Source organism: Trichechus manatus, unplaced genomic scaffold, assembly GCF_000243295.1.
Source record: "Trichechus manatus latirostris isolate Lorelei unplaced genomic scaffold, TriManLat1.0 scaffold00002, whole genome shotgun sequence".
NCBI lineage: Eukaryota > Metazoa > Chordata > Mammalia > Sirenia > Trichechidae > Trichechus > Trichechus manatus.
In genome coordinates this window covers 27,521,522-27,547,686 of record NW_004443938.1, presented here as the reverse complement: position 1 = coordinate 27,547,686, position 26,165 = coordinate 27,521,522, and the positions used below count along the sequence as shown (strand labels likewise).

The following is a 26,165-nucleotide window of genomic DNA, read 5'->3' as shown; positions in this document are numbered from 1 at the left end:
ATGCGTTGGGGACTGTTGTAAGCGCTACATCAGTGAACAAAATGGAAAAAGTATTGTTGTTTTAGGAACGATGAGGTTTTCACTGATGGGATGAATGTTATATTATTTAATACTGCTTTTTAATAATTAGCCAAGAGTGATGAAGTTTTTATAATCTATTTATAATTGTTTTTAAAATTCTGTTGCTAATAACAGCCAGTGTTAACTCTTAACAAATTGTGAACATTGTGGTGAAAATATGCAGGCATATGGAAAAAATCACATACATGCTTCTCAAAATAATACATTGTAATAATATATTTTTCAGAGTTTACGTTAATTTTTGGAAATGTATGAAAACTTAGCATAACTCCCACTTCCACCCCTCTAGAACCCAATGTGAGTACTCTGTTACTGCATTTAATTATAGGAAGGTCCTAAGTAAAATTATCCAGCTCTTAATGGGAGTTTTGTTGAAACTGATGACCAATCAGGAATACAGTTCTAGTGAATGTCTTTCTTGATAATAACATTTGAGTGTTTGCTGAACTAGCAGAGGTTCATTTTACAATGAAAAATCAAGCACTGCATGAGGGCTTATTACCTTTTCCCAGGGTCAAGCAGCTAGCTGAGTGTCAGAGATGAAATCACAACACAGGCCTTTGACTCCAAGAACATTACTCTTTATTTATTCCATGAAAGGTACAGTATCTTAGGTCTAAAATTAAATACTACAAAAAAGTAATCTAGTTCACATGCAGCATCATTATTACTTTCTCATATTACTAAAAGGTTTCTGTATTGCTTTCCGACTAACAGTAGTAGTAGAATTATTTGATTCATAATTGGCTGTAGAGAAAATTATATTCTAATGCTTTAAGTTCTTGTCATTCTGAACCTTTTCTATAAGGCCATGTAGTGTTGACTATAGAGTAATTAAGAGGCATATTTTTTAAACAAATATGTCACAGCTAACAAGGGGCAACTAATTTTTTGGGGAGTGGGGATAGAAACGGTACGATGATACAACCTAAGTCTAAGAATATTGATATTCCTTGAAATATTCTATGGCAAGATTTAGGTTGCATTTAAATTTTCTAGATTAGTTTTGTATTTTTCAGTATTATGTAGTCTTTTATAATAGTCTTTATTTTTACATAGTCTTTTTTCTTAATCTTCATAGTATTTTGAATCTACTAATTAGACTTCTGCGAGTATTTTGGTTTTTTGCATATTACCAACAGTCATTCAGCTAAGTCTAATGATCAAGATGGGTGCTATCATTTTGGTAAAAGTAGCAATATAATTGAAAACAATAAGACCCTTTTTATTATATAGATCACTCATTAATTATCAAGCCATCTCCAGAGTAACAGTCCAGAAGTGGATTGTGCAATAGCAAAATTGCTTGGGTATTTGTTTAGCCTCTTCAGGTTATGATTCGGATGCCAAGACTTACTTCATATGCATAAATATTAGATTGGGTGTAGGGCTTCTAAAGGATTATTTATAATTATTCCATAGTTTGATCTGGAAATTCTGCATTTAAATTGTGCTTTAAATTCCTTGGCTTAACAGTTTGTAAAACTAAAGATGATGGAATGTTATAAACCCCCTCTTACTTCACCGTCTAGCCCTAAACAGAACGTGTAAGACCTTGATGTCATATGGCTTCTTAATCCGCAGTGGTTTTTGGATTAGAGTACCTTCATAACAAACCTTCTGCAGCAGTGCAAGCTCATGGTATTTGCTTTCTTGCTACTGAAACTTAGGTCTATGAATGACAATACTAGTTGTATGACAGCATTTCCTTAACCTGTATTAGACCCAGGCACTCTCCTCTGCCTGCCTTGGGTGGTGGAATCAGGCCCGCAGCCTAGTCGGATCCCATAGCTCAACAAGAAAGGAGAAGTGATATTTCACTTCCCTTGAACAAATCAGGCCAGGCATTCTTTTTTTGCATGCATTTCAACTGATTTTATAAACATTCCAAAACATTTTATAGCATAGAATATCACAGTATTGGATGTCAATAGGAATACTGATTCCCGTGGAAAGAGAATAGCTTGAAATATATAATGCCTATTTAATCACAAAGTTATTATTTAAATAGGCTGCAGTTACTAGTTATAGAGTAACTTACCAGAACAAAAAGGCTTTGTGTGCTTCTCCTTTAGAAAAGTTTACCATTGACCAGCCTGCTGTTCTGCAGTCTGGTTTCTATTGAGGGCTGATTTGTTAGAATGTCAGACCATCTGGCACCTCAACACTTCTGACACTTTCAGAGACAAAAATGGTTGTATTTGATGGCACTTGCCTTCAAATCTAATGGTGCCACCATTTTTGGGATGAAGATCTGCCTAGAAAGATGAATCTATTATAACCCAAAACCAAACCCACTGCCATAGAGTCGATTCTGACTCATGGCGACCCTACAGGACAGAGTAGGACTGCCCCATAGGGTTTCCAGGGCTGAAATCTTTACAAAAGCAGACTGCCACATCTTTCTTCTGCCAAGCAGCTTGTGGGTTCAAACCACTGACCTTTCAGTTGGCAGCCAAGTACTCTAACCACTGCGCCACCGGGGCTCCTAGAAATATAGTTGAGAATTTTGCATCTATTTATTGATTAATTAATTTCGTGCGAAAAAGGTAACACAATTTTCACAGTATAAAAGGCTTAAAATTAAACCTCCCTCCCATTCTGTTGGTGGTGGTGGTGGTTGCCGCTGAGTCAGTTTCGACTCATGGCGAACCCGTGTGTTGCAGAGTAGAACTGCTCCATAGGGTTTTCTGGCTGTTCTAGCCCCTCAGATTGCAGTCCCACTTTCAGAGGTAACCATCATTGCTATCCTCTTACACATCTTTCTGGAAATATTATCTATATTTCATAGATAAAGTCTAGACTTTACCTGTATTATTCCCTTTTGTGCATATACATATATATCCTATATACATACATATATATTTGAGATTATTTCTCATCAGCACTTAAAAACCATCTCACTCTTTTCTGCAGTTGTCCAGCATTCCATTTTGCGAATCTGCCATAATTTATTTACACAGTTACCTAGTGATAGACATTTAAATTGTTTTCAGCTTTTTACTATGTCAAATAGGGCTTATTGAGCATCTTTGTATGTATGTCTTTGTGCTCATGTTTGTAAATTAAATTCCTAGGAATAGAATTTCTGAGTCAAAGGGTATATGCATTTTAATGTTCGCTGGATTTTGCTAAATTGCTCCCCCCACCTCAAAATTTGGCAGATTTTTAAAAGTCAGCTCTGCTGTTTCTAATAATCTCCAGGAAGTGTAATGGCTTAACCTAATTCTATCAAACAGAGGAATTCTACATTCTGTAATAAGTATTGATTTTATTTTGAGCTGCATAATTCATTGCCTGGGTTCATTGTCTGTAAGGCAGTTTATTGGAAACTTCTGGGGAAGAAACAAAGAAATAATGTGGAAGACATACTCCCTGCCCAGAGCAAAGATATAAAAAAAGTGAGTTACAGATACAGAAAGTAAATATAATTAAAGATATGCAGGTTAAAAAAATGATAATTGTGTATGACTTTTTTGGGGAACCATATCTGCAAGTATAAGTGGTTCAGGTGGTAAATGTATTGACTAGTATTTGGTGAGATTAACTAGTTGCCTTCTAGTTGACTCCAACTCATGGCGACCCCATGTGTGTCAGAGTTGAACTGTATTCTGTAGGGTTTTCAGTGGCTGATTTTTCAGAAGTAGGTTGCCAGGGCTTTCTTCTGAGGCACCTCTGGGTAGACTCACACTACCAACCTTTTGGTTATGAGCTTTGCACCACCCAGGGACTTGGTGAGATTATTGAAGGTAAATAATGATTAGGGGTTGAGGAAGGTTTGGGGCACGATTTTGCAGAGAATTCCAAATGGGATGCTGAACAGAAAGATGACAGGGAGATGGTTCGGAGTTGAACAGTAACTCAGCTGTGAATGGATTAGCCATCAGAACCCTGCTGCTCAGTATTAGAGAAAAATATAGCTGATCTCAGTGGGTTAGTCTGAACTTCCTTTAGGCTCACCCAGTGTCCGGTTCCTTAGATACATATTCAGATTATACTACTGGGAAGAGTCCAGACGTTTTAATTGTGAGTGAAAACAGCACCTTCAGTTTTGATTTATCTTGGCATTTCTGTTGGCATTATTATAATTTGTATTTCAATTTTGACTTGAATTTTCTAAGTCTGGATAGCTGAGGAAAGTTGGAAAGCCCTTTACAAAACCTTCAGGAAACAAACCTTTAAGAACCATCTTTGTGGAGGTCCCGCATGATCTAGCTGCATGTCCTACAGGTTTGCGCTGTTAGTAGGCGTCTGGCATTTTGAAGCGTTGGCCACCTGAGACTGTTTCACTCTTGTCTGATGCTGCATATTTTTTAGGCAGGATATGGTTTTGAAACATTAACTTGTCATGGCATTATTTTTAGTTACCTAATAAAGTTCTTTCTGAATCATTAAGTATTTTGAGAGTTGCTGAAGGCTGACCCCTGCACCTGGTTGGCTAATTCAGAAGCAGGTCAGCTGGCTGTTCTCTTCCTCAGCCCCAACCCCCACCTACCCACGCCTCTTAAGAAGAAAAGGCTCTTTGTGCCTTTTAAAGTGCTCACTTTATTGGAACCTTTTGTCTCTAGGTTATGGAAATATATTAAAGGATTACATCTTCTTATTAATTATTATAATTTTTATTTCTCAACTACCACCTGTGTAATTATCAAAATAGATGACATTACTGAAGAGTTCAACATTAGAAATATTTCTTTGTGTACAAAGCATATTGCTTGAACTTCCTGGGATAAAAGCAGAGTTCCCCCTTTAATCATGGGGCTCAGGCCTCCATCTTTGTGTTGAACTCTCTGCCCTTTAGGGCTGTATATTACTTTAAATAGCTACCAGCTGACAGACTTGGCTGCTGGCTGATGTTAACGAGAAAGCTGTAATGTATTGAATAGTCTCCCTTTAATGGAACTACAGTGGCATTAGATAATGAATTGAAATCTCAGATCATGATTAGGGTCTTGATGCTATTTTATTTTTGAATTATTATCCCTGCGTTAGAAGGGTTTTGAAAAGGAGAATTGTGTATATTTCTTTCACAAGGCATTATAAACTGGATCTTTCCTTGAATCAGAATGGGTCTACTAACAACTAAATTTTTCTACCCATGCCTGAAGCTCTTCACTTTGAGTAAAGCCGTGATGTACCAATTTATTTGTAACCACCTATGCTTTGCTTTAGAGGCACCCAAGAAGCCATTTTTCCTTTCGTTCTTTGTATTGGCTAATATGAGAAGAAACCTGTTAGGTTTTGCATAGAAAACATTCTTTATGTTTACAATTTTTAAAAATTTGAATTTTGTATTTAATGGAAGGGGTACTTTACATATGGGTAAAACATAAATTGGTTTTTAACAAAGAATTTACACTGCTATTTTTGCTCATATTAGACTGAACCCTGAAGAATGTCTTATTGCTTTGATGAAGTTACTAAACAAGTCATCTTTTAACAGATTATATGAAAAATAGTGTTTAAGCTTAAACAGTTTTTTAAATTAGCCCAACATTTGGAAGTTTTTATCAAAGCCGTTTGGCTCTCTTCATTTCAGCCATAAGATGTGGTTTTTAAGTAATTTAGATTTTATTAATTGCATTGTTGAGTTTTCCTGTGCTTCTCTGTGGTTCTATAACTTTCACTTTCTTATGGAGCTACATGTTTGTGACATAACTTATTTAGCTAGGGATTCCTGGGATATTCAGTGTTGATCTGTTACAGATATTGGTAGGATTAAGTTTATTTTAGCTCTTGAGGATTAGTGCACAATTTATTTGCACACTGGTTTAATTTGGCAAAATGTCAACTACTTCAGATTTCATCGTCCAATTATTAAGTCTCTCTGGTGATGTATCACTTTTACTGGAAGCCTCTGTTTTTTGTTTTAATGATTACATGTTTACAGAAGATAATGTATCAAAAAAGGTGTTGGTAAAAAAGAAGGGCTATGGAACTATGAGGTATACTACCAACATGATATTTTGCATGCTGAATGTCAACAGAGAAAGTATCCTTATTTATAGATACCAAACATGAATTTTAGAGTAAAGTGTGCTCACTGTTATAAAAGCAATTCATATTTACAGTTTACAGATCTCACTTCTAATGTGTCATTCAGTTATCAAAGGGTATATTACTTTTGAATAATATATATTTAGCTAGTTGGATTTATAGAACATCTTTAGATCTTTACATAAATAATTAATCTGTTTGTCTGCAACACTTTAAAAGTAACATTATTTATTAGTTGATTTCCAGTGTTTTAGAGAAAATAAAGTTACCCTGGAGCCCCTGGGTGATGCAAATGGTTAAGCACTCGACTATTAACCAAGAGGTTGGCAGTTCAAATCCACCCAGAGGTGCTTGGAGGAAAGCCCTGGTGGCCTACTTCCAAAAGATCACAGCCATGAAAACACTATGGAGCACAGTTCTACTCTGAAGTACGTGGGGTCACTAGGAGTTGGAATGGACTCGATAACAACTGTTTGTTTTTGTTTTTTATGTAATTACCCCATTACTAAGGTGCCTGCTAATCAAAAGATCGGGGGGTTCAAACCACTCAGTCACTCCGCAGGAGAAAGACCTGGCAATCTGCTCCCAAAAGATTATAGCCTAGAAAACCCTATGGAGCAATTCTGCTCTCTCACATAGGGTTGCTATGAGTCAAAAATTGACTTGACACTACCTAACAACAACAACAACCCTGTTTATTAACATTAGGTGACAATTTAAAAATAAATCATTTTGAATGGTTCCATATGGATCCACTGAAAGTGTTTTTTCCTTATACCTTTCTCTTCTAAGGAGCCCTGGTGGCACAGTGGTTAAGAGCTATGACTGTTAACCAAAAGATCAGCTGTTCGAATCCACCAGCTGCTCCTTGGAAACCCTCTGGAGCGATGCTACTCTGTCTTGTGGGGTCGCCATGAGTCGGAACCTACTCGATGGCAACTGGTTTTTGGGTTTTCTTCTAAAGAGAGTATCATCACAGCTAGGTTTGTCAGTATCTCTGTTTCTGGTATTTTGCTGCTGTAATTAATGGAACTGTGTTAAGTGTTTTCTGCACCAGCAGAGGATGTTAGTTCTGAAAGTGGGTATCTGGCATTTGCTGGAAATGCCAGGGAGGCTAGTAGTCAGTGCAAGGGCACTATCTTCTGGACTTTTCACTGTAGGATTCCATATGGAAACGTACTCTTTTTCTCTTCTTACCTATTCTTTTCCACTTCTAGGACAGGAGTACCGATCAAGCTAATAAAAACCCCCTTACCCTTATCTTTCTGGAAGATTCTTTAATATGAAGGATGCTGTTTCTTTTCCCACATAAAGATTAGCCTTATGTAAGGATATAAGATATTTGGAATGCTAATAAATAATGTATCATTCTTGGTATAAGAAACCTTTTTTTAAACATCAGTGTTTACTTGAGAGAAAAACTGTGGCATTCTCTGTTGTTCCACAGAGTTTCTGTTTAATTCACTCATTTGATACGTGTATGGGGTATTGCGTGTTTGCACATGTCCCTGATGACAGGGTTACCCAGCACCATGGGTGGTGGTTGGAAGTTTGCCCAGCTGAAAAAGACTGTTTTCTTTCTTTCTCTCTTTCTTTCTCTCTCTCTCTTTCTTTCCTCTCTCTCTTATCTATTCATTTATCTATCTATTTTTGTGGTGTTAGTGATGATGGCGGTTCTTTTTGTCTTGTATTTATGTAAAAAGTTTATTTGCTGCTGTTGAAACCTCTCAGCGTGTGGCCCAGAGCCCTCCCAGCTCAGGCTGAGTGTGGTCAGTTTCTGCATAAGTTTCTTCACTGCACTTGTGATGGTTGGTCTTAATGCTGATGTCAAAGCTTTTTTGATCCAAATGGTGCAGATTATTTTTACTTATACATTTCTGAATAACTATTAGATTACCATGTTCATTTTTGACATCAATAGTGTCGGTGTATAAATCTGAATTAGGTACTTTGAGGTGAAACACATTCTGTTAGAAAGCCCATAAAGCCATTTTGCCCCAGGGGACGTGTAGGTTTTTATGAATAAATAATGAAAATATTTTAAAAGCTTGTTAAATGTTGTATAGATGGGCATATGTAAAACACATGGCATTTGAATACTGATCTGAAAATATGTTGATGATGAAATGGAAAGAAAAAATGGTTTGCAAATCCAAAAAATAATAACCACATTGTGTACTATTTCCCAATAGGTTTTTTTTTATGTTATTAAATGGAATCTTTCTACATGATTAAATGAGTACTAACAATTTTGCTATTTAAACGACTCAACTAGCCTTTCAGAAGATGCATATCCTAATTTCAGTTTTTTCCCCCTTTGCTGTGTGCCCTGATGCAAAAAGGAAGCTGAGTTATATGAAGATTAACCTTATTCCATGTGTGATAGCATCACCTTAGAAGGCATTATATATTTATGATAAAACTCTGCACATAGCTAAAGTGAAATATGTTTCATATGAACATATCTGTCATTCTAAACTTTTATTGGTACGCTAAATAGCTACGTAATGCAAAAACAAGATCACATTTTTGCCTTGGAATGGTGTCAGTCATAGCAGTACAAAGAATATATAATTTGGATTGAACTTTTTCCTTTAAAGTAATTGCACTGATCACTTTGTAGAGAATAGCGTTTTCCTGAGTGCCAGTAATATCTTAACATCAAAATAGGAGACACATTCAAAGTAACTGGTGGCTATTAGTCACACTTTGAGCAGTTTTACTTACTAAGGTTTATGTCAGAAACAAGTAAACTCCCCACATGAAACTGTCTGAATGACTTCCGGGGTGCCAATCAGATCAGAGAAGTTCCCTTTAAAAGTACTTTTCCCATCACTCTACTGCTAAGATCATTTTAGAAATAATAAAATTAACCACGCATGTTTTCTCTGGTGATTTGCATTGTTTTGAACATCCGCCCTTTCATATTTTCACGGGTGTACCCCAGTTAGCATGTGGCCCACTCAAGATTGGGACATTTTAAGAGATACTGTGCTGAAGTGTGGGCAGGGAGGCTACCAGGAAGTGGGAGTGAGATTCACTTCAAACTGTGTGAGGGGTGGTGGAAGGGAGGATACTGATTAAAATAATAAACAACTGCTAGGAAGAGCAGTCGATTACCACACTGCTGTCAGATCAGCAAGGGGAGCTGCCGAAGCTGACAAGGCTCTCCCTGCAGCTCTCCCCAGCTGCAAGCCCTGACGGGGCGACCAAGAGATCTGCTGCTAGAACTTTCTCCGGACAGAAGAAACCACTTTTAAACAACTTAGTTCTGTTGTACTGACAGCATCCCTTAGGCCAGGCCAACCTAGGGAAATGGAGTGAAACTCGCTTGGTGGTTACTGTAGCAACACAGACTGCTGGTGTCTGGCAGAGTGAGACTGGGTGGCCTCTCGTCCAGTGTTTTGGTGTTTCTTCAGACAAGAGTACGCTCCTCGCTGTTCTTAACTCTACATAAGCAATGCTCTTTGGAAACTGGCTCTTTACCCAGGATTTTTTTCTATTTCTTTCTGAAACCAGTCTGAATGGAGGAAGTTGGTAATACTTGGCTCTCTCTCTCTCTTTTTTTTTTTTCTCATGCAAGTTTCCAGGATATAGATTCTTTTTTTGCTGTGTGTAATTGAGACCAAACTTTAAGCTTGAGGCCCAGGAGAGAGCAGTTGTGGCCTGCTGGTCATTAGTGAGGTGAGCAGGAGGGAATCCCGGGCTTCCTAGAGAAGAAGGAGACCATGCCAGCCTCGTGGAATGCAGCTAACAGAACATATAGAAGCAGGTCTATTCGTTGTGAACTCCGAAGTCCATGAAACAACGGAGGCACAGTGGGGTGACTAAAATGTCCCAGCCCAAGCTGCTGCTGCTGATGGACTGTAGCTCAAGGGCAAGGCTTGTAAAGGATTTTACCAAGGATTTTAAACTATAGCCAGAAAAGATACGGTTTTTAGAAGTGAAACGCTGTTGGCTGAAGGAAGTTTGCCAGAAAGATGTAGGCTTCAAGGGATACCGGACGATGATTGGTCTGAACTTCAGCTTACGGGAATTGCTGACAAAATTTGAAAAGGTATGCAGAAAGCAGACTTCACGAATTGTACTTTTTTTCCTCCTTCCTTTGCTTGTCTTTTTTCTTTTTTTTAAACTATGCATTTAGATGGCAGATATTCTATTGACTTTTTGGTTATATCATGTATAAAACATTTGATTTTTTTATCTTCTCTTAAAAAAATGTTTCAAGTAAAGAGCACATTAGCAATTCTTTGGGTGGGATGGCTTCTCATGATACCTGTCACTTTTAGAATTTCCCATCAGAAGAGATCTTTTGTACTCAAGTTGGCTGGTATTTTAACTGGAAGTTATTTTGGAAAGGGGGAGAAAAGCCAACAACAAACACTGGTTTTTCATGCCAGAGTCTGACTTCACCAAGCAGGGTTCTGTTTTCCTTGCCCCTCAGGTTTCTCTGTCCTGCAGCTGCAGAGAGCACTGCCCCCTTTCTGACTGAGTTCTGAGAGTCAGGAGAAGTTCCTCACAGTGACGATGGCATAGCTCATCTCAAGCTTTCATTTCTATCTGAGTGTGTCCGTTTTAAATGTGGAGTGCGTGTCTATACTGTGGGGCTTTAATACTTGAATTATTAATTTTGCATTTAGCTCTTTTTTTTTTTCCATAGGAAGGCTATTGGCATTGAACCTCGCCTGCCAAATGCTACCTAACATTTATAGTTAAAAGAGAAAACCTCAATGTGCCACTTATGGACTCCTTCCCTCTTTAGCCTTTGGATGCCAAGCACCGATCTTTCAACTTCCAGTCTTTAAAGGAAAAAGAAAGAAAGTTGAAGTACTCTCTCACCACGTGTGTGAATCAATTATTCATCAGTTGTTAAAGATGTACTTACTGAGTGGCTTTCACCATGAAGACTCTATGGCTCATTCAAATAAAAAGAAAACCCATTGCCTTCCGGTGGATTCCAACTCATAGTGACCCTGTAGGACAGATTAGAACTGCCTTTAGGGTTTCCAAGGCTGTAAATCTTTATGGAAGCACACTGCCACATCTTTCTCCCGCAGAGTGGCTGGCGGGTTCCAATGACTGACCTTTCGGTTCTCAGCCGAGTGCTTTAACCACTGTGCCACCAGGGCTCTTTACAAGTACAAATATGAGCAAGACTATATGGAGTCATTAAAAGAATAGTGGGCTTTTTCCTACAAACCACACTTGCCAGAGGAAAAAGACATAAAACCATTTCATTTGAAAAGTTTGAAAGCTTTTCCAAAACAATTGTAGCCCTTGCTTGACTCCTGATGGTAGAACATTGTAGTGGGAAGAGTGTGTAGAAAGGAGAATTTAGCTCCTCCTGTTGGATGCTCCGGAAACCCTGGTGGCACAGTGGTTAAGAGCTACAGCTGCTAACCAAAAAGTCAGTTTGGACCCACCAGGCACTGCTTGGAAACCCTACGGGGCAGTTCTACTCTGTCCTGTAGGGTCGCTATGAGGTAGAATCGACTCGAGGGCAACAGGTTTGTTTTTTTGTTTTTTCCTGTTTTTGTTGGATGCTGCCCCCTAGCCGCGGCCTCCACTCACTCACCCCAATTACTTCCTCAAGTGTAGTAAGGATTGTGCTGGTAGCCCAGGGCGGACTCTGACCTCCTGGTTTAATACCTTGTTAAGCATCTAAATTCCTGAGGGTAAAAGCTGGTTTCCACTCAGCTTGCTTACGAGTTAGAAGGGGCAGGTGAGGGAAAGAATATCTTCTTTATGGCAGCTGGTAACAGCAGGTGACAAACTTTATGACCATAAAGAGTTCTGTTAATTGTTTTGTATAGATTTGTCTTTTTTTCTTCCTAAAAAGGTATAGAGCATATGTGACATGAATAATTCATTACTTAGACCCCCTGAGAGGCAGTAATTGCGGGCAATAGCTGGACATTTGTATGGTAATTGCGCTATTAGTCTTAAAAGCCTAGTCAGATACCAGAAGATAGTAACCAACCTTAGCCCTAGGGCCATTTTGTTGACAGAGTTAGACGTTCTGGCCATGATATTGGTATGTTTCCTCTTTTAACTCCCGAAGCCTTATTATCTACGTATTTCCCACTCTTATTTTACTTGTTGAATTGATAGTAAAAGGAGGCTAGCTAGTGGCTTATTTTCCGGTCCAAAGACTTGATTTGGAATTTTTTTTTCCAGGGAAGGAAGATAAAGGTGAAATTCAGAGAAATCATCCTGTTACATTTCACAGTCTGAAGTTCCCCATATAGGTTTATTTTTGCATTAGACTCTTTTATAAAAATCGATGTGAAAGCTAGTAATCTCTTTGCCATATTTCATTTTTAGGAAGTTTTCACAGATGAATGTATTTTTCTCCAAATCAAGTCTTTAAAAAAAAAAAATCCTTTGTGTAATTTCATAAAAGCTGTCCCATGTGTTTAGCTTATGCTCATCAATTCCTTGCCAGGAAAACTGGTATTATGGAAAGGTATCACCACCTCACACCTCTTAAATACAACTACCCCCCCCCCCACTCTGGCAGGAGGTAAACCCAATTCTAGGAAAAGACCCAGGCCTACCTCTGTGATGCAAAAGCCAGATGATACCTTCAGAAGCTGAATAACAGTCTTTCCATATGCAAAGAGAAATCCCTTTACTCTAGATTCCATTACTCTTGACTGTTTTTTTCCTCTATATTAGTGATCTATTTCTAGAGAGAGTACTAACTGATAATTTTACACTTTTTAGACTTCATATAAGCTGTGGTAATTGTTCAGTGTGATGTTTGGGCTATCATAGCATAACAGTAATTTTGCTGTTAAAATTTTTGGAGCCTTGATGGTGTAGTGGTTAAGAACTTGCCTAGTAACCAAGAGGTTGGCAGTTCAAATCCACCAGCTGCTCCTTGGAAACCCTATGGGACAGTTCAACTCTGTTTTATAGGGTCACTGTGAGTCAGAATCAACTCAATGGCAATGGGTTTGGTTTTTTTGGTTTAAAGCCATTTTAAGCTTTAAGAAAATTAAACTTCATTGTTAGTGGAACCAAATACCGATACGTTTGGTAGTTGGAGGCCAGCAGCTGAGAGGTGAGTCTTCCAATGATGATTAATCTGGAAAGTTGTAGGCTGGTAAGAAAATTGAAATTCTCAGGTGAAAGCAGAGCTTCAGCATAACTTAAAGGTAGCAGTTTGCAGAAGTAAATTGAAAGTGATTTGCTGGTTGATTTTTTTTTTTTTTTTTTTTAATTTTAGAGAAATCAAGTGGTTTTTTGATTTCACTAGATATCCATTTATATAGGAATGTTCGGCGCATGGTTGAGATGTGTAATCTGGTTATCTTGTTTCAGAACATAGGATGCCAGAATTGTGGTTTTCTAACATGAGGTCAATTTGCAGTTGTTACTCATTCCTATTTTCCTGGAACTGGAAAAGGCAATGCTGGGAGTCCCTGGGGATCCAGGAGTTGTTCTCTCTGATACCCAGAAGGTGACAACTCACCAAGAATTAGGAAACCCCAACTGGAGTGAACCACGTGTACTTCGAGTGCTATCTAGGGAGGAGACTGAGGCAGGAATTTCTTATCAGGGGAGTCTGACCTTGTGGCAAGTTGTGCCTGTCATCAAGCAGGTTCTTATCATCTAGCTAAGTGATTAGGGGTGAACAGTTGTAACCAGGTGCCCAGAATGACTCTCCTGAGAATTCATACAGTTGACTTGAGACATAAGGTTGGTTCACCAGAGGACTTCTCTGAAATCCAGCCTGTGAGTTCATTTTGTTGCCACCCTGACTTTAATTAATTAATTTTATCCTTGAAGGTACTTCATAAAAGAAGTATCTGATGGTTTGAGTGGCATTCCATATACCATCATACATGAACCATTTCCATTTGTGTGTTGTTTTTGTTCCATTTATTTAGTAATAACAGAGGATAGAGTCGTGGGCTGTTGTAGCTCAATGACATTTTGAGTGACTGTTGCCTTTTATTTATACAGTTATACTACTAGATGATTAATGATAATGGTAATTCTTCAAGGAGTTTTTTGTGTGTGTTTGTGTATATGTCTGCATAGTTCCTTTCTCTTGGTGAATCCTTTGGAAGAGCCTTTCTTTTCTTTTCTTGAGTTCTTGAGGGAAACCGTTCAAGGCTAGATTTCCTTTATTTCGTTTACTTCCTTTAGGATGACTGTAATTTTTAAAATTAGAATTTGAAGCTGTGTTTTACTGCTTGCCTGCAGTATCTAATTTTAAAACAAATGTGCCTTGGAAGAGACACAGTAAGCTTCCAATTTCAAGGTCTACTCATTTATTCAATATTTAGTAAATATTTATAAAGGGAATACTATTTACCAGACAGTGGGATCAGTGCAGGGGTGGAGTCAAGAACAAGGTAGACCCTCCCCTCATTGAGCTACTTTCTTTATTTGATTCCATAGTTATTAATAGAGAGGTTAAAATCTATCAGATTAGTTGTTGGAAACAAAAAAGTTTATAGAATAATTAATTAAATAATTGATTGAAGCCAATAAATTGAAAAATTAATCAAATAACTAATTGTAATTACTATGCTAGAAGCCTCACAAACTGTCTCGTGAACATATGACATAAATTAAGGCACAGTTAACTTTTGATATTATTTGGTTGTTCTGTTATTACTTAGGTAACATAATATCTGGCTGTTTCTTTTTTAAAAATATGATTCTTTATTTTCAGAATTTAAGGCTCTGGCAGTAATCCTAATGAGCTCCTATACTCAATCCTAAACTGTCTATGAATTCCGGCATGACTTTTGAAAGGAATAGTGGATTTATATTCCCCTAATGGTTAACTTTGTTTATTTAGCCTGCACCTTGGGACATGGTAGGGAAGTTGCTTCTAGTTGCTTCAGGAAAGGGGTCAGAACTCCTTCAGAGAAAACATTTCTGTGGCCATGTAGGGTTATGTAAATATCGATACAAAAATAAACCAAAATTACGTCAACAAGCCGAAGGAGGGCGAATCAGTACTTGTTGAAGGCTTCCTGGTGATACTCTCTGAATCTGTTTCCTATCAGTTCTGCTTACTGAATCTGAAGAAACATTTTTTGCTTTTATAGCTAAAGCTACTAATGGATTATGGAACATAATAAAGAAAAAAAGTATTGATAGAAATACAGTCTATGCATTGTTTGCCGATAATATCTCTATGGATTGTATCATTAAAGAGATATCCAACTAAGGGCAAAATTAATACTGTATTTTAAAAGCATGTTTAAATAAATAAGCAGATAGATAGATGGTTAGATAGATAGATGATGGATGGATGGATGGATAAAATTTTCCCTTTATTTGTGAGGTTTATTTTGATCTGGCTAGTGGGTGTTGTTTACAAAAAGTCTAATTATTGATCAGTGAACTTTGGTGAGCTCTTGTAGTCGTTTTCTGGAAAGCAGCTCTAAATATGTACCTGCATATTATGCTTCCAATGGTGTTTTACTTGAGAGAGAGAGAGAGGTAGTCCTATTTTTTGACTCCTGGTTTTTCTGAATTTTCTGCATCATGCTTACACTGTTGGAAGGTACATTTCAAGTGAATCCTTCAGTTCTATTTTCAAATGTTAGTTCAGCTACTCGACTAGCTTGCTGTGGCTGCTCTGTGCACACAGCCAGCTTATGTTAATGCTGGGATGAGCATTGCTCTGTGCTTTTAGGTGCATTTTATTTCCATAACTCATTACTAGTAGCCATTTTGTACTGTATAATGTTCGGAAGGGCTTGCAGGAGACAGAGGTAAGCATCAGTAGGGCCAAATCTCCCAGCTGTGCAGTAAGGGAAAGAGAGCACAACTTGCTTCATGGAACTCTAATTTATTCTAGCATTTGATGCTGCATCAGGGTCATGATCAGACAGCTTCCCATGCTGACATCTTTATTTAAAATCAGTGCATCATTGCACAGTGACCTATGAAATGAAAGAGCCTGATTAATTGACTGCATTTAATTCTCAATTTCTGGTGACAAGCTTAGCCAGGGCTTTGCAGTGTGGACTTCTAAAGGATTTTAGGTTCCCATATTAAAAGTTTTTAAATGAAGAGATTGGACAAAATAATCACTATATTTCTTTCCAGTCCTTTCATTCTGTGATTTTTCCTGGCACTACAGTGGCTAATACATGTTAATCAAGATGCACTTGTTCATACATTCATTGATGCATTTATGCATTTATCTGTCTATTTTACATTAGGCTTATTTTATACAACAGGGGCTATGTTAGTCGGAATCGACTCAATGGCAATGAGTGTTTTTTTTAAATGTACTTTAGATGAAGGTTTACAGAGCAAATTAGGTTCTCCCTAAATAGCCAATACACATACTGTTTTGTGACGTTGGTTGCCAACTCCACAACATGTCAACACTCCCCCCTTCTTGACCTTGGATTCCCCATTACCAGCTTTCCTGTCCCCTCCTGCCTTCTAGTTCTTGCCCCTGGGCTGGTGTGCTCATTTAGTCTTGTTTTGTTTTATGGGCCTGTCTAATCTTTGGCTGAAGGGTGAACCTCAGGAATGATTTCAGTACTGAGTTAAAAGGGTGTCCGGGGGCCATACTCTTGGGGTTTCCCCAGTCTCTGTCAGATTATTAAGTATGGTCCCTTTTTGTGAGTTAGAATTTTGTTCTACATTTTTCTGCAGCTCTGTCTGGGACCCTGTATTGTGATCCCTGTCAGAGCTGTTGGTGGTGGTAGCCGGGCACCAGGTAGTTGTGCTGGACTCAGTCTAGTGGAGGCTGTGGTAGTTGTGCTCCATTAGTCCTTTGGACTAATCTTTCCCTTGTGTCTTTGGTTTTCTTCATTCTCCCTTGCTCCGGATGGGATGGGACCAGTGGAATATCTTAGATGGCCACTCACCAGCTTTTAAGAACCCAGATGCTACTCAGCAAAATAGGACGTAGAACATTTTCTTTATAAACTATGTTATGCCAGTTGAGCTAGATGTCCACCGAGCCCATGGTCCCCAGCCCTCAGCCCAGTAATTCAGTCCCTCAGGTAGTTTGGATGTGTCTATGAAGCTTCCATGACCTTGCCTTGGTCAAGTTGTGCTGACTTCCCAGTATTGTGTACTGTCTTACTGTTGTTGTTGTTGTTTTTTTTAAATGGAGGGTACAGAAGAAATATTAAGGTCATTTTCTGTCTTCAGGAGCTCCTGGTCTACTTGGCAAAATAAATATGATCGCAACGCTATGAGTTGCGATCATCTTGATTGCAGTGGGTTTGTTTGTTTGTTTTTAAGTGTTAAATAAAACAAAATAATTATGATGATTTCCTTTTCTTTGGTCACTTTCTGGTTGTGGATTTTCTTCCTAACTTTTGATGATGTTCATACCTGGAAGAGTTTTCCATATATTGAAAGTTATATTCCAATGTGAATATGTGATCACTGGCAATGTCCTTAAAACTTTTTAGAAATACTTGTAATCATTGACTAGGCCAGGTAAGCAGACTTGTTTTACTCCATTTGTCATGGTTGCTGGGTTGGGAAAGGCATCACTTGAGCTGACATGAGCCAAATTGGCTTCATGCTGTTAGTATCCAAATTTCATGATACCATTATGGAATGGCTTGAAGAAACTACTTCTGGATGTTAATGGTGGTGTAGTGGTTATGAGCTCAGCTGCTAACCAAAAGGTCAGCAGTTCAAATCCACCAGCCACTTCTTGGAAACCCTATACAACAGTTCTACTCTGTCCTATAGGGTTACTGTGAGTCAGAATCGACTCGACAGCAGCTCACAATAACCACAAAAATGCATTTCTGTCTTTTTACTTCTCTTGAATAGAAGAGGGAGCACAAAGTCAAGGGAGGTTACTTCAGGATGTTGTGATTTGAAGTTGCTGTGTGATTTTAGGTGTGGTCCATGATAATGATGTTTAGGACCTATTCAGGAAATTTGAGGCCAGGTTCTCCAGAGGCCTGGCTTATTGTGTTGTTGAGCTTCTTGAGAAAGAAGCTATCATACATATATACCTCATAAGATTAAAAATGTTGCGAATCTTGTCTGTTGACCTTTTAATATATCCTTTTAGATGTCTTAAAATGGATTTCAGGATACAAAAATAAGACAGTTCTATCCCAAAGAATAGAAACTTTGTTTTCCAGGAGATAATATCAAAGAACTTTCCAGCAGAATTTTTTCTTTGTAACGAGGATTTCTTTTTGAAGCATCCCAAACTGAGATTATAATAGATTGCCATTTCTGGGCATAATTTTGCCCAGTGTAAGAACCTTGAGTCAGTATCCAGCTGTGGTCTGCTGCTCTGTCAGTGTCCGCCTGGTGCTGTCCTGGGGTGGAGCTGCCAGTGAATTGCAGACATTTAACAATCTTAGAGTTGTTTGTTCAGTGGGGAACCCTAATTCTTTGTGTACCCAGATCACACTTTGCAGATGAGCCTGATTTGGCTTTGTCATTAGGGTCAGATAACCTCAGAGACCAATGAGCTTGTAAATTGGGAGCATAAATCTTGCAGGAGCTGTTCATTAAGCTTTTCATTTATTTCTCCCCACTTCCAAAATCTGACCCTGCTAGTATTGCCAATCTCATTAGGATTTAGAGTGCGAAGGTTCTGCCTCTTAACCTCATGTAAATGACACCTTCCTGACATGCTGATTGGAGTTGTGAGATGTAAAAAGGCCCTTCTAGTGGGTTCATCTGGTTAGTGTAGGCCTGTAAGTAATTGAAGAAAGATCATTTAGATGCTGGTCCCTAAGCCTTGGTTTCCAAAGGAATGCATGGGTGTACGTATCAGGAGAGAGTGTTCGATGAAGAAGAGGTGTTCTGAATATTCACAAAACTTGTATTTAAATTTTTACCACTGCTCTTTTAGAATTAGAGAAATGTAGGAAGAGTGATCATAAGAATCTTATAAAGGAAAACTTGAGATGGGTAAAAATAATATGGTGTGTAATGCTCACCTTTTACTAACTCAGATTCATTGCCTGAAATATAAAATTTTTATTCCTGCAATAAGTTGCTTAATATCCATTATTAGTTAATGCCGTGGAAGCTCATACTATACCTTCGTGACCCCCTTCGGTTGTCTGTTTTTCCATTTGTAAATTCATAAAATTTAGTGTTAGTGGCTGTCATACCTGAGGTAACTAACTACCTTTTAGTTGCTTCCATTTTATTCAGGAAAAAAAGATGATTGCCAAATTAATAATATAGGTAATTATCTCGACAATCTTGTGATGGATTAGTAGTAAAAAAAAAAAAAAAAAAAAAATCTGCAAAGGCCACCTATATTTTTTTTTAATTTCTTATATTTATCTAATTATAAAAAGAAACCCTGGGGTTTTTTTTTGGTAGAAATTTTTGGAAACACACAGAGATGTATAAAGAAGAAAAGTAAAACCACCTTTAATTCTTTTATACAGAGACTACAATATTTTGTTTATTTTGTAGTTTTAATGAATATGTGTGCTATTATACACAAATACAGATACTGATTTAAATGCTTACTTTAAAAAGTTAACATCATCCTATATAGTTTTGTATACTCTTTTTTAAACTTAGTATTACAATGCCATTAATGCCCTGTGATAATCTACTGACATTAAAAGCAATCAATGTGATAAATGTGATTATACATAAATCTTTCTATGATAGGTAATTTCAGCAGTTCTAAGGCTTTTGATACAGATTGCCAAAATGCTTCCTCAAAATATCTGAACCAGTTTTTAATGTTAATTTTTTAATAATTCTCATTTATTCTATTCCCAAATATATTTTATAAAAATAAACAAAATGTTTTTCTATTTAATAGGGACAAAGAAGTACTAACATTCAACCTGCTGATACGTGAAATTTAGATTATAATGCATTTCATTTTTAAGAGCTAGAGGATGAATGTATTGAAGACTTTGTTGTTGGTGTGTACCGTCAAGTCAATTCCTACTTTCAGCAACCCTATAGGACAGAATAGAATTGCCCCATAGTGTTCCCTAGGCTGTAATGTTTATGGAAGCAGATTGCCAGGCCTTTTCTCCTGCAGAGCCATTGGTGGGTTTGAACAATTGACCTTTTGTTTAGCAGTGAAGCGCTTAACCACTGTGCTACCAGGTCTCCTTATTCAAAACTTAAAGACTATTATTTTCAATGTAAGAATTGTGGAAACAGTTGAATTTGTTAACATTTAAGGGGAAATTAACTATTTTGCCTGAAACCAACTCATCTGTGGGATATAAAACAACGAAGCTGTGTATAGAGATCTCAAGTAATGTTGACATTAATACCTAACATTTGCGTTATCTCTTTGTCTTCTTAGGACATACAGGCGGAAATTGATGCCCATAATGACATATTTAAAAGCATTGATGGAAACAGGCAGAAGATGGTAAAAGCTCTGGGAAATTCCGAAGAAGCTACTATGCTTCAACATCGACTAGATGATATGAACCAAAGATGGAATGACTTGAAAGCAAAATCTGCTAGCATCAGGTCAGAATAGTCAATAGCCTGAGTAAAATAATGTTTGGGGGAGGGGGTTGTGACTGTTGGATATCAGAAAGGAAAAAAAGATTTTTTAAATTATAGTTTTGGCAAGGAGCTCTGGTGGCGCAGTGGTAAAGCACTCGGCTGCTAACCAAAAGGTCAGCAATTCGAACTTGCCAGCCGCTCCGTGGGAGAAAGGTGTGGTAGTCTGCTCCTATAAAGATTTACAGCCTTGGAAACCCTGTGGGTCAGTTCTATTCTGCCTTATAGGATTGCTATGAATCGGAATCAACTCGACAGCAATAGGTGTCAGTAACAGTTTTAGTTCCATTTATGTACGGTGTATTCTTCCAACTGTTTCTGCCTATTCACAAATTTATCATATTATATTTTAAACCTAATAATGATGTTACCAACATCTGCTAGTTACTGAGCATTTACCCTGTTAGAATCTGTACGTACATTTCTTTATTTAGTACTCAGAAAATCTTAGTATCATGGAAGGTAAAATCCTTTTCTTACATGAGGAAAGAGGCTTAATGAACTTAAGAAACTTGCCAAGTTTTTGAGCTAATAAGGGCCAAGCCAGGAGTTGAATCCAGATCTTTTTGACTCTTGCCAATGAACATGTTTTGCTACATCATACTGTTTTATATCCAATTTGAAGATGTATGTACAGGAATTAAATCTCTCTTATGGATACTGAAATGGAAAAGTGATGATTCATGTCTGCGTTTGGAGAGAGTAAAGTGAAATAAGGATGAGCCTGAGGACCAGATGCTGACTGGTACAGGACCGTGAAAAATTACTTAGAGTGACAAAATGAGTATTGTTATTGTGGGTCATATTAAATGATGGTGAAAAGTTCCGTATTGAGTGTAACTTTAGGGGAAACTGACTAACAAACATGTTATTGAGCAAAGGTCCAAAAGAGGAATGGTGGTAGGAAGACCTAGGTCTTGTATCTATATAGGTCAGTTTCTCTTAATGTTCAGAAGCTGTTTGAAAAGTAAACAACCTTAAAATCAAACAGTCTTGAATTTGACTCTTTGACTTTCCTCTTTATTGTCTGATCTTGGGCAAGTTCCTTAACCTCTCTGAGTCTTAGTTTTCTCAATTGCAAGATCAGAATATAAATATTTAACCCACAGGATTGTTTTGTGAAGATTGAATGGCATAATTTGATAGTTTTTCAGCCTGTGGAAAGCTTGTTCAATGTACCATCCAGTTTAGTTTTTCATAATAAAAGGGCCTATTCAATCTATTTCTACTGGTTTCTGGATTTCATAGAAGTAATGCTAAAGGGGTCCTGAGATGGTATAAACGGTTAGTGCACTCGGCTGCTAACCAAAAGGTTGGAGATTCGAGTCTATCCAGAGTTGCCTCAGAAGAAAGCCTCGGTGATCTACTACTGAAAAATCTACTACTGAAAACTCTGTGGAGCACAGCTCTATTCTGATACACATAGGGTTGCCATGAATCAAAATCAACTCGACAACAGCTTTCTTTTTTTTAATTTGGCGAGAGCTGAAGCCTTTGATGATTGTTTATTGTGAATGATTTTTTTTTAAATTTATTTTGATGAGATGTTCTGTAAGGTTGTTATTCTTCTGGGGCTCATAGAGGGGCAGTTGCAGTTCTTTCTACACTTGAGAAAGAGGGTAGCATAGAATGGGTATGGACACCTCTGTATAAAGCTCCTGTTGGGAATTATTTCTACATTGGCCAGCTATTCTTTTTTAATGATAAGAGAGAAGAATTAGAGAATATTGTGCAGTGAGAGAAAATACTTGTTTAAGACTTGAATTTTCAATTGGCCCGATGCCATTGCTTGGAGCTTTCTGTTGGGGAACATAAATATAAATAAATAAAAAGATTGAAAATGTTAACACAATGAGGCAAAGCCAACATCTAAGAAGCTAAAAGCCACTGGGCTGGCTTGGGTGAAGATTATACACATGCTGCTGGGGTTTTGAGAGTTTGGATGATGAGTTTTTTAGGAAGTAGAATTTAATGAAGGCCTATATCATAAACAGATCATTCCAGATGGAAACCTACACATAAAAAATCTTTTGGCCCTTCTTTGAAGTTATTGCCTAAGCCTATCAAGTCACATTTTTTTTTAACCTTGAAAGGAGAAATAGATAGAGTCAGAATATTAATCTGATAAGTAAATTAATGTTATTTTTAGATGATAAAATAAGTTTGTGCTGATAGCCTTCTGCATAAGTTAGGTCATAACCATTCCAGTAAAACGTGATGATGAATTAATTACAATAATATTTATCCTCATAACCTACCTCATGAGATTTAGGCACTTACTTGAACATTCAGTGAGAACCTACTTCTATGTTTTAGGAATTGCTAATCATTTATAATACAGTCTCTGCCCCTATGGGGTTCACAGTTCTGTTCAGGTTAAGGTAGGACCCAAAGGAAAGAGTAATTGCTTTCACTTGAGAAGGTCATCAAGATCTTCATGAAAGGGGATGGCCAAGCCGAGCCTTGAAAGATGTATGCTTATTCCCCCCATGAACTAGGAGGGGGCTGGAGAAGGCATCTAAGCAAGAGGCTTGAAATAGCACTGTGTTTCCAAGGGAGATGTAAGAAGTTTAGTCTGACTAAAAATAGAATTTGCTGGTGTTGTAGAGGAGGAAAGATTGTGCCTAGAGAAAGAGGTGGAGAGAGAAGTAAGAGACGAATCATGGAACACCTGTGTGTGCCATGCTCCATTCCAGGTCATGGAGAGCCTTCTGAAACCTTTTAGGTGTCATGATTAGAGCTGAGCTTTGGAAGGATCCTTCCTATAGAACTATGGTGGACACATCAGATGAGTGCAGTTCTGAAGACAGGAGCCCTGTTAGGAGACGCTTTCAGTTTCTAGGAAAGGAAGAGAGATTGGATACTTAGTTCACATTATTGAGGCACTGGTGAGGCATCCAGGATCAGATAACCAGTAGCCATTGGATGGGTATGTGCTCCTCAAAAGAGAGCTGCAGGTCAACTAGATAGGAGGATTTTTCCAGTTAGAGGTGGCAGGTAAGCATTATAAGTAGGCAAGAAGTGAAAGATTGGAAGAGGGCAAAGAAAATAACTCTAGAATTCATAAGGAATAAGTGAAGGAAAGTGAAGCCAGCAAAGAAGCCTGGAAAGTGGCTGTCCTTGAGGAGGGAGAAGGACCAAGGGGGAGTGTTGTCAAGAGCCAGGGGAGGAGAGAGTTTCAAAAAGAATGACATATAACAAGTGAATGAAACTATGCTTATTGTCATCAGTCATTAGGGAAATTCAGATCAGAATCACAACGTGATACCCCTTCACACTGTTAGGTTGACCACAATAAAAAGAACAAAAGAAAGAAAGAAAAATAACAAGTGTTGGTGAGGAGGTGGAAAAATATGAATCCTCTTATGTTGCCAGTGGGAGTGTAAAATGGTGCAGCTGCTGTGGAAAACAGTTTGACAGTTCCTCAATAAATTAAGTATAGAATTACCATATGACCCAACAATTCCACTCCTAGGTATATTCCCCCTGAAATTGAAAGCAGGTGTTCAAGCAACAACGTATACACAAACATTCATAGCAGCTATATTCAGTAATAGTCAAAAGATGGAAACAACTTAAATGTCCATCAACAGATGAATGAATAAACAAAAGTAGTATAGCCATATAAAACCAAAAACCAAACCGACTCATAGCGACCCTGTAGGACAGAGTAGAACTGCTCCATAGAGTTCCCAAGGAGCAGCTGGTGGATTTGAACTGCTGACCTTTTGGTTAGCAGCCAAGCTCTTGACCGCTATGCCACAAGGGCTGCAAATCCATACAATGAAGTATTATTCACCTATAATAAGGAATGGAATATTGAAGCATACTGCAACGTGGATGAACCTTGAAAACATTATGCTAAGTGAAAAAAAGCAGACGCAAAAGACTTGTATGATTTTATGCCTATAAAATATCCAGAATAGGCAAATCCACTGAGACAGAAAGCAGATTATTGGTTGCCAGGGGCTGGGGGAAGGAAAGAATGGGGAGTGACTGCTTAATGGGTACGAGATTTCCATTTGGGTGATGAAAATGTTATGGACCTTGATAGTGGTGATGGTTGTACGTTGTGAGTACTTAATGCCACTGAGTCGTGCACTTTATGGCAGTGACTACTATGGTAAATTTTATGTTATGTGTATTTTAGCACAATAAAAAAATGAAAAAGAAGAAGGGCATGGTTAATCTTTCCAGCTGCTATGAAGAAGCGGAGTAAGATTAGGGCTGCAGAGTCCAGAGACAATTAGAGGGGCTTTGGTTACTTTTGCTAGAGCCAGTTTTTTTGGTTAAAGCAGAAATCTGATAACAAGGGATTGAAAAGACAGAATGAGAATTGAGGAAGTGGAAATAGAAAGTGAGTCTACACAGTCTAGTTTTCTCAAGGAACTCCGCTAGGAAGAGAAGGGGAGAGAATACCATTATTATAGATGTATTATTTTCATAATAGTGTCATAAGTTCATAATAGTTGGAAAGCTGTATCTATATATTGACTTATCTGTCTGTTCTTTCATATAGATTGGCTATGTGTGACTAAAAACGTGAATGATGTATTCTTCACTTCTATCTTCACAATATGGGTAAAATAAATGACGTTAAAGTATTCATTATTATTTGGAGATTTATAAAAGATAAAAGGGTTTATGATTTCTCAGTCATAGAGGAAGTACACCTCAGAGAGAAGTGGTATAATGTAGCATTTAATAATGTTATTCTCAAGCTAGATTGCCTGGGTTCACACACTGGCTCTGCCACTCAGCAGCTGTGTCACATTGGGCAATTACTTAATCTATATGTGCCTCAGTTTCCTTATATATATAAAATAGGGATAATAAGAGTAACTTCTTATTTAAAGTGCTGATATAAAGGACTAAAACAGTGGCTCATGGTAAACACTCAATAAACAAAACCAAAACCAGACATGCTGCTGTCGAGTCGGTTCTGACACAGGGTGACCCCATGTGTGACAGAGTAGAACTGCTCCACAGGGTTTTTCTTGGCTGTAATCTTTACGGAAGCAGATTGCCAGGCCTTTCTTTTGTGGTGCTGCTGGGTGGGTTTGAACTGCCAACCTTTAGGTTAGTAGCTGAGCACAAACTGCGCCACCAAGGGGCCTAAACACTCAATAATTGCTATCTGTTATTATTCTCATTGATCATCGTTCTGTTTGGCACTATTTAGTTCAAAAGACATAGAAATTCTGCCTTCCCCATCTTTTTCTATTTTAGTCACTAATGTTTTTGGGAATTTCTGAGATAGTCCCTAGTAAGCAGCATCCCTCTTTCCCAGCTGGATCTGAATAAGAAAGGAAAGTGTAACAATTAGAGAACTAAAATGTCATGTTAATTACTGATAAAGTCCAGGTTGGCAGAGGTAGCTTTAGGTGAGAGCTGAGTGGGGTTATTAACTGAACCCTGGAATGAGGCATGATGATCAGCAGTCACTTGGTCAGGGTGGCCTCCCGTGGGGAAACCCTATATGGAAGAGCAGAAACGAATTCAGTCTCTGCAGGCCTGTTCCCAATAGGGAAGCATGGGTTGAGCCAAGTACATCCACTTATTCACCCCACATTTACCAGTCAGATTCCTCACTCTACCTCTACAGGGGC

General features: G+C 38.0%; 1 protein-coding gene across 12 annotated transcripts in view; it reads left to right on the top strand.

Annotated features, from left to right (window-relative positions):
• Nucleotides 1–26,165, top strand: part of UTRN (utrophin) — a 627,344-nt gene that overhangs the window by 411,308 nt on the left and 189,871 nt on the right. For 11 of the 12 annotated variants that reach the window (XM_023729352.1, XM_023729345.1, XM_004368852.2 and 8 more), the window contains one exon: nucleotides 20,348–20,520. In XM_023729352.1, coding sequence (XP_023585120.1) covers nucleotides 20,348–20,520 — 173 coding nt within the window. Of the gene's footprint in view, nucleotides 1–6,730; nucleotides 10,136–20,347; nucleotides 20,521–26,165 lie in introns of those variants that run through there. The other variant, XM_023729403.1, reaches the window with a different exon arrangement.